Raw genomic sequence first — 12586 nt, 5'->3', positions numbered from 1 at the left:
GGTAGAGGGCGCCATGGTCCTGCTGGAGAAGCATTGTGTCTAAGAACTGAATGCCACCTAATGCCCTCCGGGGACACAGACAATAAGAATGACACTAAAATAAGTTGGCAAATTGCGAGAGAATCCATTTTCATTTATATTGTGTTGTACTCTTTCGCTCCACAAAGCCAAGATGAGCACGTGGTAAGAGTTCTAATTTGCCACGTTTGATTTCAGCTAGTTGAGTCCTAGAATCAGCCTAGAATTCATGGTTTGTTGCTCTTTTTCTACTAGGCATCCTTCTGTGATCTAGGCCTTCCAGAAAAGTCTATACACAGGAGTGAATGGAGAACAACTGTCTTCTGCTTTGGGGCTGGAAATAATCCAACCATTCTCTGTCAACATCAATGAGGGTCCCTCTGTGCCGGCTTGTGCACCGGTTCTGGCTGGGTGTAGAGAAAATGCACTCACTCTAAGGGTAATAGGCGGGGACGGAGCAGAGAAGGGGGAGAACGCCTTACTTAGGCTTGTGTGGAGAGCTGTCACTCCATCTCTGGCAGGCAACCCCGTTTCTCGTTTTGGACGCCGTCCCCCGGTAGTTTCTTCCGTTGCCAGTCCTGCACTCCGAAAGATACACTGGAAAGAAGTCCACACAGTGCTCAGTTGCTTTCACAACAGGAAAGATCAAGTGAGAATTAACTTGTACTGTAGACAACACCATGGTCTACTATCCAAGAAGATCGTCTTTCCTTTCCCTTTCCCCTTCCTTTCCTCCCTCCCTCCTTTCCTTCCTTCCTTCCTTCCTTCCTTCCTTCCTTCCTTCCTTCCTTCCTTCCTTCCTTCCTTTCTTTTTGGAAAGAGAGAGAAAGAGAGAGGGACAGACAAACAGAAAAGGAGAGAGATGAGAACCATATGGCACCTTAGTTGTTCATTGATTGCTTTCTCATACATGCCTTGACCATATGTCCAGCCAAACCAGTGACCCCCTGCTCAAGCCAGTGACCTTGAGTGTCAAGCCAGTGACCTTTAGGCTCAAACCAGTGACCCGTGGGGTCATGTCTATGTTCCCACGCTCAAGCTGGCAACCCCGTGCTCAAGTTGGTGACCCTGTGCTCAAGCTGGATGAGCCCATACTCAAGCCAGCAACCTTGGGGCTTTGAACCTGGGTCCTCAGTGTCCCAGGTCAACATTCTACCCACTGTCCCACCAACTGGTCAGGCAAGAAGATTGCCTTTTATATCTGTGTGAGATTTGCAGCTAATGAAGCTGTTTGGTGCTTTGAGACATCTATCCAATGCTATAGCCTGTCTGTGTACTGGGCACCATGCTAAGAGCTGGGGGCACATGGAGTATGGAACAGGGAAGGCCCTACTGTCATGGGGCTGGCATACTAGTGGGGACCAGCTACAGAAAGTTATCGAGGACTCAGCTTCATGGTGACGTGTGTGACAGAGAGAGTGAAAGGAATGGGAAGGAATGGGAAGGAAGGCCTCAGACAGGGTAGGCAGTGAATTTTTCAGCTGCCAAAAGAGGTCCAAACCGCCTCATTTTTTTTTTTTTTGAGGCTTCCAGTATTTTTAATATGAAAAGTGTCACACAGGGTTATAACATTGTAGCCACTTGCAATGTGTCAAGTTGATGCTCTTAACTAGCTACCACTTACCCAACTCACAGGTGAGGGGCCCCATCCCATCTTTAAAACACAGTGCCAGGTGCCCACCTGTGGCCCAGATGTTTTCAGGTAGGCACCCGTGGCTAGCAGGCCACTTTCCAGGTGTCCACCCACTTCTGGTCCCTCCAATTGGGATATACGCTTATCAAGAGTCAATTGTTTTTATTGTCAGAAGTCTTTATACAGCTCCATTGGATGAAAGAAGACCTAAACTGACCTGGCACCAGACGTAGTTATTACAGTTTTATAAACTGAGACATGAATGAGAAAAGAAAAACCATCTTTTTTACCTCAGTTGAATGCTTTTAAGGACTTGAAAATTGTCAATTCATATAGTTGAAAGGAGTCAACTCATAGTTGACTTTATGAGGTTGGAGGGCAGAGATCATAAAAATATAAATGCATTTGACAGTCAGATTAATCAGTCCATGTCTCTAGATCCTGCTCCACTTCAAAGAGAAGGAAACTGATTATCGTACACAAGACTCTTAGAGAATCGTTTATGCAAGAAACACTCGGATTCACAGACAAAAGAGCCTCCGCCTAAAAGATGCCAATGTAAACTTGTGTTTTTAATGAAATTATCAACTATTTAAAATATATTTGCATCATCTTTCACAATTCTTCACTTTAGCCAAGGTTTAAAATGAACTGACCATTTATCTGGGGAAACTATTTCTAAGATGCCTGTCGTAAACTAGTGCTTTAACCCAACTGTCTGTTTAAAGATTGCAAGTGTCTCCTCACAGAGCTATATTATTACAGTCGACATATGACACTTATCCAAGGTGTCAACTCAAGGCACTTTCTAAGCCCAGGGTCCGGGGAGACTTTGGAAAGGGCGTGAGGCTTGAGCTGAGACCTGGGACATCAGAAGGAACGAGACACAGAAAGAGCAGAAGAGGATCCCGCAGCAGCGGTGTGTGCTGGCGTGTTGCACAAGCAGGGACACACTCAGTGAGCTGAGCACACGGGTGGGCTTCAGTGACACAGGGCCCTATAGCCCTGGGGAAGCATCGGGATTCTATTCCAAGGGCACAGAGACTTTGAAGCAGGGATGTTAAGGACCAGCCATTGCAGGTGGTCCGGCCAGTGACGATGGCAGCTTCTACCCAGCTGGTGGCAGTAGCCATGGCAGCTGGTGGCAGATGTGAAAGTGATCAGACACTGTTCCCAGCAAGACGCTGGCGGGAAACATAGCAGGGAGTCGATATTCCCCAGGAAAGGAACAGGCACGCAGAAATGACTGACTTCTGACTTTTGACCTCTCTGTGTTTGTATGTACCTGCTAGAGTTTGTATAACCCTTCGCTCCTTTCTATCAACAAGAAAACAGGCAACCACCGTTCAGACGAAGGCTGGCGGTCAGCCCCTTGTCCCTTCTGGTTAACAATTTACAGATGACATTTAAATGCCCACATTTTGCAGGGAGAATCCCGTCAGGCCCCTCCCCTTTAGTAAAATCAGTAGATAGTAGATAATCCTATGTATCTCACCCTGTACTCACTATTTGTAAGAACTAACGACTTCTGATAAAATTTAGATCTAAGCTGTACTTTAATCTCAAGAATTAAAGATTAACAGCGGAGAGGAAAGGTGGAGAGCAGACACACAGCCAATCAAACCCGAGAGGAGGGACTTGTGCACAGAAATGATCCCTGCCTAAAGAAATGCCTTTGATTTCCAGAGTTTGTAGTGAGCCTGGAGAGACTGTTGCAAGTCATTGTCAAGAATGCACCCCATAGGGCAGGGGTCGGGAACCTTTTTGGCTGAGAGAGCCATGAACGCCACATATTTTAAAATGTAATTCCGTGAGAGCCATACAACGACCTGTGTATGTTACTTATTATCCAATAAAAATTTAGTGTTGTCCCGGAGGACAGCTGTGACTGGCTCTAGCCACCCGCCACCATGAACATGAGCGGTAGGAAATGAATGGATTGTAATACATGAGAATGTTTTATATTTTTAACGTTATTATTTGTTTTATTAAAGATTTGTCTGCGAGCCAGATGCAGCCATCAAAAGAGCCACATCTGGCTCGCGAGCCATAGGTTCCCGACCCCTGTCATAGGGTGTTTCTTGTTGTCTTTAACACCCGTGATACAGAACATCTGGAGAGCTAGGTTGTTGTAGGTGGCCTTAATACCTAGCTAACAACAGAGTGCAAGAGGCAGCCTTGAACACATCATACATTCACCTAAATCTTCATACATGCTTAGTGAGCTTTTCATGGCTAAAAGGATAGGCGATTGCCACAGGAATGCCGGCCATCTGTTACCCTAAACGGTGGGACAGTGAATCCAGAATTTTCAAGAAAACTATCGAAAAGAAACTACAACTCTGGCCTATTTTCAAAAGACAGTATTTCAGAGTCTGACGGAAATATAGACCATTACTCCCCCCACTCCTGTAAAAGGCAAATTTTAAGAATAAAAATAAAAATGATGTTTCTATGCAAATGCTACCTATTGAAGAGTTAAAACACTCCAGTGTTTTTATTTCCCTAGGTTTCAGTCCCAAAGCCAGGACCCAGGACCATGGTCCCTGCAGAACAAAAAGTCAAGATCGTAAGGGACGTCTAGACTCTCCCTTTCTCCTTAAAAATACACTGTTGAAGCCCTGGCCAGTTGGCTCAGTGGTGGAGTGTAGGCCCGGTGTGTGGAAGTCCCGGGTTTGATTCCCAGTCAGGGCACACAGGAGAAGTGCCCATCTGCTTCTCCACTTCTCCCCCTCTCGCTTATCTCTCTCTCTCTCTCTCTCTCTCTCTCTCTCTCCCTCCTCCCATCCTGCATCCATGGCTCGATTGGAGTGTGTTGGCCCCAGGCACTGAGGATGGCTCCATGACTTCTGCCTCAGACGCTAAAATGGCTCCAGTTGCTAGCATGCGGAGGACCCGGGTTCGATTCCCGGCCAGGGCACATAGGAGAAGCGCCTATTTGCTTCTCCACCCCTCCGCCGCGCTTTCCTCTCTGTCTCTCTCTTCCCCTCCCGCAGCCAAGGCTCCATTGGAGCAAAGATGGCCCGGGCGCTGGGCATGGCTCTGTGGCCTCTGCCTCAGGCGCTAGAGTGGCTCTGGTCGCAATATGGCGACGCCCAGGATGGGCAGAGCATTGCCCCCTGGGGGGCAGAGCACCGCCCCTGGTGGGCATGCCGGGTGGATCCCGGTCGGGCGCATGCGGGAGTCTGTCTGACTGTCTCTCCCTGTTTCCAGCTTCAGAAAAATGGAGAAAAAAAAAAAAAAATGGCTCCAGTTGCAACAGAGCAAGGGCCCCAGATGGGCAGAGCATCACCCCCTAGTGGGCTTGCCGGGTGGATCCTGCTCGGGCACATGCAAGAGTCTGTCTCTGCCTCCCCTCCTCTCACCAAAAATAAATTAATTAATTAATTAAAAATAACTTGATATTTTATTTTCAGAGTCATAGACATAGAAGCGATTTTGTAAATCAGATCCCTTCATGCTTAAAAACAAAGCATAAAAGGTGAAGTAACATACTCAAGTCAATGGAGTGGGTTAGCGGCCCGATCTCGTCCTGACTACCGAGTCGGGTTTGCCGCCCCTTCACGCCTCTGTCCTGTGGTCTGAGAGAGGACGGGTGGAAAGGAAGGGGGGAGGGGCGGAGACGAAGAAGTAGATGAACAGGAGGAGGAGGAAACAGAAACATTGTGCGCACCTTTCTTTTCAAACAGAACCACATCCCTCCTCCGGAAGACGGGGGAAGACTTGCTGTTGTCAGCCATCAGCACACACTGTTGCTCTTTGCTGTGATACTGGAATGACCTGCAGAGGGGAGTCGGGAGGGAGACACAGCAGGAGCGCTCCTTGGATTAAGGAAAGCACACTTCTGTGGATAAGCAGGAGGACTGTCCAGAGCACACTGTGTCTCTTGATGGACCCAGGGGCTCAGAACTGCCCTTCTCAATCCCGTGTGGCCCGGGGTCAGGGACGTGTTGTCAACAGGGCACCTCAGCGTGGTGGCTCCCCTGCTTTTCTCCTGCCTCTGCCTTCTCCCTCCGGGCCTCCACATTTTCTCTTTCTGTACCAGCTGCTCGACGCTTTCTTCACTCTGGAATATTTGCTTTTGTGCCGGAAAGAGGCAATGCTGATCGCTTTGAACTTATTCCCAGAATGGTCTATACCAGGGGTCCCCAAACTACGGCCCGCGGGCCACATGCGGCCCCCTGAGGCCATTTATCCGGCCCCCGCCGTACTTCTGGAAGGGGCACCTCTTTCATTGGTGGTCAGTGAGAGGAGCACATTGACCATCTCATTAGCCAAAAGCAGGCCCGTAGTTCCCATTGAAATACTGGTCAGTTTGTTGATTTAAATTTACTTGTTCTTTATTTTAAATATTGTATTTGTTCCCGTTTTGTTTTTTTACTTTAAAATAAGATATGTGCAGTGTGCATAGGGATTTGTTCATAGTTTTTTTTTTATACTCCGGCCCTCCAATGGTCTGAGGGACAGTGAACTGGCCCCCTGTGTAAAAAGTTTGGGGACCCCTGGTCTATACGGCTCCTGTCGTTTCCCCTGACCTACACCTCCACATTCGGCCCGACCCGCCTGAGCTCACCCTCCTTGCCCATCCACGGGGTCTCGCCGTGGATGCCCAGCCCGGCCCTCAAAGCCACCCACACCTGCCTTTCCAGCCCCGTCTCCTGCAGAAGCCTCTGCTTTAACCACCTGGGTCCATTCTTGGTCCCTCCCACAGGCGCAAGGCCAGGCCGGGCCCTCTGCCTAGAATGCCTCCAGCCTTATCAGTAGATACCAAGCTCTCGCTCACCCTTCAAAGCCCAGCTCAGTTTCCACCTCCTCCCTGAGGCCCTCCTAGCTGTATCAACCCTTGGGAATTGTTCTTTCCAATGAGTTTTACAGAGCACATATAAAGACCATCTATCAACACCTCACATTGGCTGTGTTTTTTTTTAACTTACATGTTATCCAATTTCCGTGACTACAGCATAACCACAAAGGGCCCAGTGTGCATCATTCATCTATATAAAGATCTGTCCTATATAAAGCTGTATGTCAGATACACTGGGTCACGGTGTCTATGCTTCATTGCTCCTTAGGGTCCAGGACACTTGCACACGTGTGACCTTCAATACCTACTGAGTGATAATGATGTGAAACACTAGAGCTCAGAATAATAGCTGTTTGTGTCATATGTAAAAATAATGAAGTTCATTATTTGGGGGCATTTTTCTTAAACGGAACATGAACAAATTTAACAAGAAACTGCTTGTGTGGATTCAGATACAGGGGGCAAACACAGGTTCCAAGCTCCGATTCCATGAAATTCCTCTCTCCCCTTAAATCCTGTTTTTGTCACGTCCACGAGCAAATTATTTTGAGATCGAAAGAATCGCGTACCCAACGGCAAGACGCCTGCGCGGGTGACACGACGATAGAAATACCTGCAGACGAACTCTGTTTCTCCCTCGCACTTCGCCACACACTCGGCGATGCTCGCCGCCTCCAGCTGCTTCTTGCTGAGCGTGAACAGCGACGCCCCCTGCGTGTCCACGTAGTTGTCCAGGGGGTCTCCGCGACCTACCAAGGGAAGGGAAACACGAGACAGCTGACAGTATCGATCGACACCTTTGTTTGATGGCGGTGATTTTGTCATCTATTTGCTTTGCCTCGACCAAAAAAAAAGTCTGCTTTATTGGAAGCAGAGGGATTGCCATGAATAAAAACCAGCGGTGAGATTCAAATAACTTAACAACTGGTTCTCTACCCTAATGACAGCTTTAAGTATAAAAAAAAAAAGATATACCAAAAGGTAGTTTGTTATTTCATGCATTTGATACTAAATAAAAACAATAAAAGAGGTACACAAAACTAGATTATGCTATAAGAAAGAGTTTTAAAATATTAGTGAAAAAATATTAAGTAATAGCCAACAAAAAAAACCCCAATAAAACTGTTATTTAAGATATTTCCAATGACGGCTTGTCACTCCCCGGTTGTTTGGCACTTTTTCTCTTCACGTTATAAGTGTGTTTACCGAAGTAACAAACGCAAGGGAATTAAAATGTAGTGTTTCATCGAAGGCATAATGAGTTTTATGAAGTGAATAAATAAATAGTACAAGCAGAGTTTTCCGTCAAACCTTTTTCAGCCGTGGATGGAATGAACATGACTACAAGCACTTGGAATACGCTGTCGTGCAGATGAATGTTTAAAAGAGAGTAAGGAATGTAAATTGGTGATTTCCACATTGGGCGGCTGCCCAGGCACTCACCTCAGAGAGAACCCTGATGACAAGTTTCTTTTTAACAACTGGTTCACTGAACTCAACAAAAAATTAAGTATCGGTTCTGCCTAACTGGTACGAACCAGCTGAATCCCACCACTGATAAAAATATGTCGTGAGGACAACAGTTCCATTTAAAGACTACAATACATTAAAAGGTCAACCCGATTGATAGATTCATGGATTAGGATTATTTAATAACTTCTAGTGCTGCTATATTAATGGGGGTTAAGCCTTAAATAAGCTTAAATTTGGTCTGCTTGCTGTGGGTTGTCCTGTCATGACAGAACACTGAGAGACCACTCATGGCAACTGGGTTGCCAGTGTTGATGACTTGTTTATCCCTGGATCCAGGGAACTCGAAGCCATTACTTGATCTCTGACAGTATAAACCCTGGTTGTCACACGGTCCCTTAGACTGAAGGGATACGCAGTCTCTGAATGGTTCCACCTTGACATGCAGAATTTTTGGTGAGTTGATGATGTTGAGATAAATAGGACCTGAACTAACCTCTACTCTGATCCAAGGTCATTTTTATACTAGGCCTAGTACAGGGACATGTCACTATTAATTAAAAAGAAATTAGTTCTTCCATGATGATGACAGGTAGCTTGCATTTTTGGAGGACATTGTTAAAAAAAAATAAATAAAAAGCAGACAAATGAGGCCTGACCTGTGGTGGCGCAGTGGATAAAGCGTCGACCTGGAAATGCTGAGGTCGCCGGTTCGAAACCCTGGGCTTGCCTGGTCAAGGCACATATGGGAGTTGATGCTTCCAGCTCCTCCCCCCCTTCTCTCTCTGTCTCTCTCTCTCTCTTCTCTCTCCCTCTCTGTCTCTCTCTCCTCTCTAAAAATGAATTAAAAAAAATTAAAAAAAAAAAAGCAGACAAATGATACTGGTCTTGAGTTTTCTGTGAGATAAAATCTGAGGCGAGGAATCTGTCCAGAGGTTGGTCTGCCCCCCATCACTGGGGCCGAGGGGTCCCAGCCGCGGTGCCACGGCAAGCCTACACGGCGTCCCTGTTCCCGGGCCCCACAGGACACTGGCCCCGGCCCCAGTGGCTCTCCTCCACGCCCGGAGATGTCAGCCTCCATCCCTCGTCCCTTGGGTATGGAACACCAGTCATTTTTTTTCACAGGGTGAGAGGCCAAAGAGGTTAATAAAATAAAGATAGCAAAGTTTCCTAAAGTTTGCCTAAACGGGATTAGGCAACACGGCAACCTTGACCCGCTTTGAGGTGGGGACCAAGGCCAGACGGAGGAGACTGAAGAGTCAAAGGGAGCGGCCGCGGGAACAGCTGGGGGACACACGTCTTTTCAGAAGCCCGGCAGTGAACGGAGCACTTCGGATGTGGTCACAAAAATTGTTCAAAGATGAGGCATTCTAGAGCAAGTTTGGCGTTGATGAAAATTATCCACAGGGAGGAGCATTAAGAGTCAGATTCGGAGCCCTGGCCGGTTGGCTCAGTGGTAGAGAGTCAGCCTGGCGTGCAGGAGTCCTGGGTTCGATTCCCGGCCAGGGCACACAGGAGAAGCGCCCATCTGCTTCTCCACCCCTCCCCCTCTCCTTCCTCTCTGTCTCTCTCTTCCCCTCCCGCAGCCGAGGCTCCATTGGAGCAAAGTTGGCCCGGGCGCTGAGGATGGCTCCGTGGCCTCTGCCTCAGGCGCTAGAATGGCTCTGGATGCAACAGAGCAATGCCCCAGAGGGGCAGAGCATCGCGCCCTGGTGGGCATGCCGGGTGGATCCTGGTTGGGCGCATGCGGGACTCTGTCTGACTGCCTCCCCATTTCCAGCTTCGGAAAAATGCAAAAAAAAAAAAAGAGGCAGATTCTCCGTCTCGGAAAAGCCGTCCCTCCCTGACCACCTGAAAACCCTCACACCACAGAGGCGATACCCTGACGGGCAGAGATGGAGCCCCCCTGCGGCCCCCTCCCCTCTTCACCCTTTCTCAGGTTAAGACAAACCGCAAGGGGGCCACTGGGCAGGAAGGTGGCTGCAGCAATTTACGTGTGACACACAAAAGATACTTGATAACTCTATGAGAAGATTATGGAGAAATAGGTATTTTAGACCAGGATTCGTGTTGTCATCTGGAGTTGCATCCCACTTTGAGCTCTCGTTTCCAAATCAGGACGTAACTTAGAAAAGAAAACAGTTAACTCTATGAAGCCTATCCTACAAAAGTCGAAGGAAACTTTTGGAAGTGTTCTTAGAAAGTGGAACAGGCTCGTGTATAAATGATGTCCAAACAGGAACATTTCTGCTTATATCAGCCTTTATTTAAGTTACCTTTAATTATGCAGTTATGTTACTATGTTTCCTAGTACCTAGCTGCTGAGACCCACCTTGGAAACAAACGTCACAAAGAGATGCCCTAAAAGAGATTTTTCATTTTGTTTGAAAAAATTTCCCAAATATTTCTTTTATTCAACTCTAGCGCTCATTGGACGACAGGTGTAATGTAGCTTACTGGTTGACCAATAAATAGTAAACATTTTTTTAGTAAGAAAAGAATTTTTATATCCCAGGGCAGTGTAGATGTCTGTTGCTACCAAAGCAAGTGTATTTTACAGATAACGTGGGCTTGTTTGTTTTTTCATCTCTCTGGTGCATCTACATGCACCAGGCTTGTGTGTTTGAAAGACCAGACCCAGTGTTTTGTGAAACACAAACTCCTTACCCACCTCTCACTGAGGACAGCTGGAAAAGAATATTTTTCCTCTCCTGGGTGGTTTCAGTGCATTGAAAAGATGAGACACTTCTGAGAAAGAGAATAAATGCCTTCCTTTCCCAAAGGGCTTACACGAGCCTTTTCCCCCGATCAGTGAGGGCATATGCTAACCCTGTTGCGGAGAAGCTGGTTCCTACATTGGGGTGTGACGTGCCCCACTGAATGGCCCCTGGTGTCCCAGGTCCTGCCTTTCATCCGCTGGAAGAGGAGATGCAGACTGCACGCCCACCACAGCCGTTTCCCAAATATCTCTTGGTTCAATCTTCTGCTGGGAAGGCTCTTTGATAATTCCTTGAACGGCTCCACTAAATTCCAGCATGTTTTACTCTAAAGCACAACATGTAATATTTCATCTGGCAACTTACAAATTTAATTTCAAGTAACTATACTTTGTTTACTTGAAGAACTACTTGTGTAACATATCATTCCATTCATATGAAATGTCCAAAGTAGGCAAATCAAAGACAGAGAGTAGATGAGTGATGGCCAGGGGTGGATAGGGACTGAGGGTTGGGGTGACAGCTAAGGGTGTGGAGTGTTTTGGGGGAGATAATGAAAATGTTCTAACATTGTAGCAATGAATGCACCACTCTGAACATAGTGGAAACTATCGGATTGTATTCTTTAATCAGGCGTCCCCAAACTATGGCCCGCAGGCCGCATGCGGCCCCCTGAGGCCCCAAGGAAGGGGCACCTCTTTCATTGGTGGTCAGTGAGAGGAGCACTGTATGTGGCGGCCCTCCAACGGTCTGAGGGACAGTGAAGTAGCCCCCTGTGTAAAAAGTTTGGGACCCCTGCTTTAAATGGATGAATTGTATCATGTGTGAATTGTATCACAATAGAGTCGTTAAGGAAAAAAGAAGTATATATAAGGACATGCTCAGGACAGTTTAAAGATAGTTTAAACAAAGTTTAAAAAGTAAGAAGAGCACCAAGATTCCTTCTTGGACGTCCTGGTTTAAATCCCGGTTTCTGCACTTCTTGAATTTGGGAGTTTGGTCAATAGGCAAATAACAGGATTTTCCTAGGTATGAATTAAGTCATCTATAAAATAGAGAGGAAGATACTACCCTTACCTATTGCACCAGCTAAAGAAGGTAATATTAGTAAAGGGGACACACACACACACACACACACACACGTGTGTACGTTGTGTATAAGAACAAGCCTGGGCCACCTCAAGCACTGAGTCTGTGTTGACTTGCTATGTGCACGCATCATTTGGCAACGCCTGTGATTCGTTGAGGATAAAAGTGAGCGTCTGTGTACAGAAAGCCTTCCTGAACCCACAGCAAACAGGAGGGTCGTCCACGCAACGACAGGCTGGTCATAGCATGTGGTCAAAGGCCTATCTCGTGGTTCACATTTGAAAGTGAGGAGAATGGGACATTTTAAAGAACAGGATCTAAATTAATCAAGCTGAGAAGCACGCAAAGAGACTAACAACTTTTCAGGTTGTTAGGTATCTGGGCTACTTTCTTCCCCCCTTCAACTAAAATAACTATTATTTGAGCTCAATCTTTCACATTAAAAAAAAAATCACTCATTTTTTTTTGTCTCTGCCCGTTTGTCTTCAGTATTGACAAGGAAGTTAAACTTATTTCTTGATGAATTTCTCTATCTTATGTTTAGATCTTGAACTAGGGATCTCAGAAATCAAAAGCTAAATCAAACTAGTTGCTCATATGACCACCGTGTATCCGTTTTTTAATCCATTGCGTGGAAAAAGACAGAGTGATGAAAAAGACACAGCGATTAACATGAAAAAAGAAGTCTTTCCGTCTTACCTGACTTCAGAAACAGGAGGAGCAGAAGCACGACTCCCTTCTGGGCCATTTTGAGACTGGTCCGCAGTGTCCGGACAGCACCGCGTCCCAGTCCCAAGATGTGACTGACGTACCTGACAGGAAGCGCATCCTCAGACAAGGGAATCACAGCACGTT

General features: G+C 46.7%; 1 protein-coding gene across 1 annotated transcript in view; it reads right to left on the bottom strand.

Moving 5' to 3' along the window:
* PLG (plasminogen) overlaps positions 1–12582 on the bottom strand; it is a 42496-nt gene extending 29914 nt beyond the window's left edge. The window contains exons 1-4 of the mRNA XM_066372785.1: positions 12431–12582; positions 7069–7204; positions 5325–5431; positions 501–615 (exon numbers count right to left, since the gene is read on the bottom strand). Coding sequence (XP_066228882.1) covers positions 501–615; positions 5325–5431; positions 7069–7204; positions 12431–12479 — 407 coding nt within the window. The 5' untranslated portion in view covers positions 12480–12582. The remainder of the gene's footprint in view (positions 1–500; positions 616–5324; positions 5432–7068; positions 7205–12430) is intronic.
* Positions 12583–12586: the final 4 nt, after the last annotated feature.

This window comes from Saccopteryx leptura, chromosome 3 (genome assembly GCF_036850995.1).
Source record: "Saccopteryx leptura isolate mSacLep1 chromosome 3, mSacLep1_pri_phased_curated, whole genome shotgun sequence".
NCBI classification, from domain to species: domain Eukaryota; kingdom Metazoa; phylum Chordata; class Mammalia; order Chiroptera; family Emballonuridae; genus Saccopteryx; species Saccopteryx leptura.
Note: the sequence above shows the minus strand (reverse complement) of the source record. Positions and strands in the feature narration are given on the sequence as shown.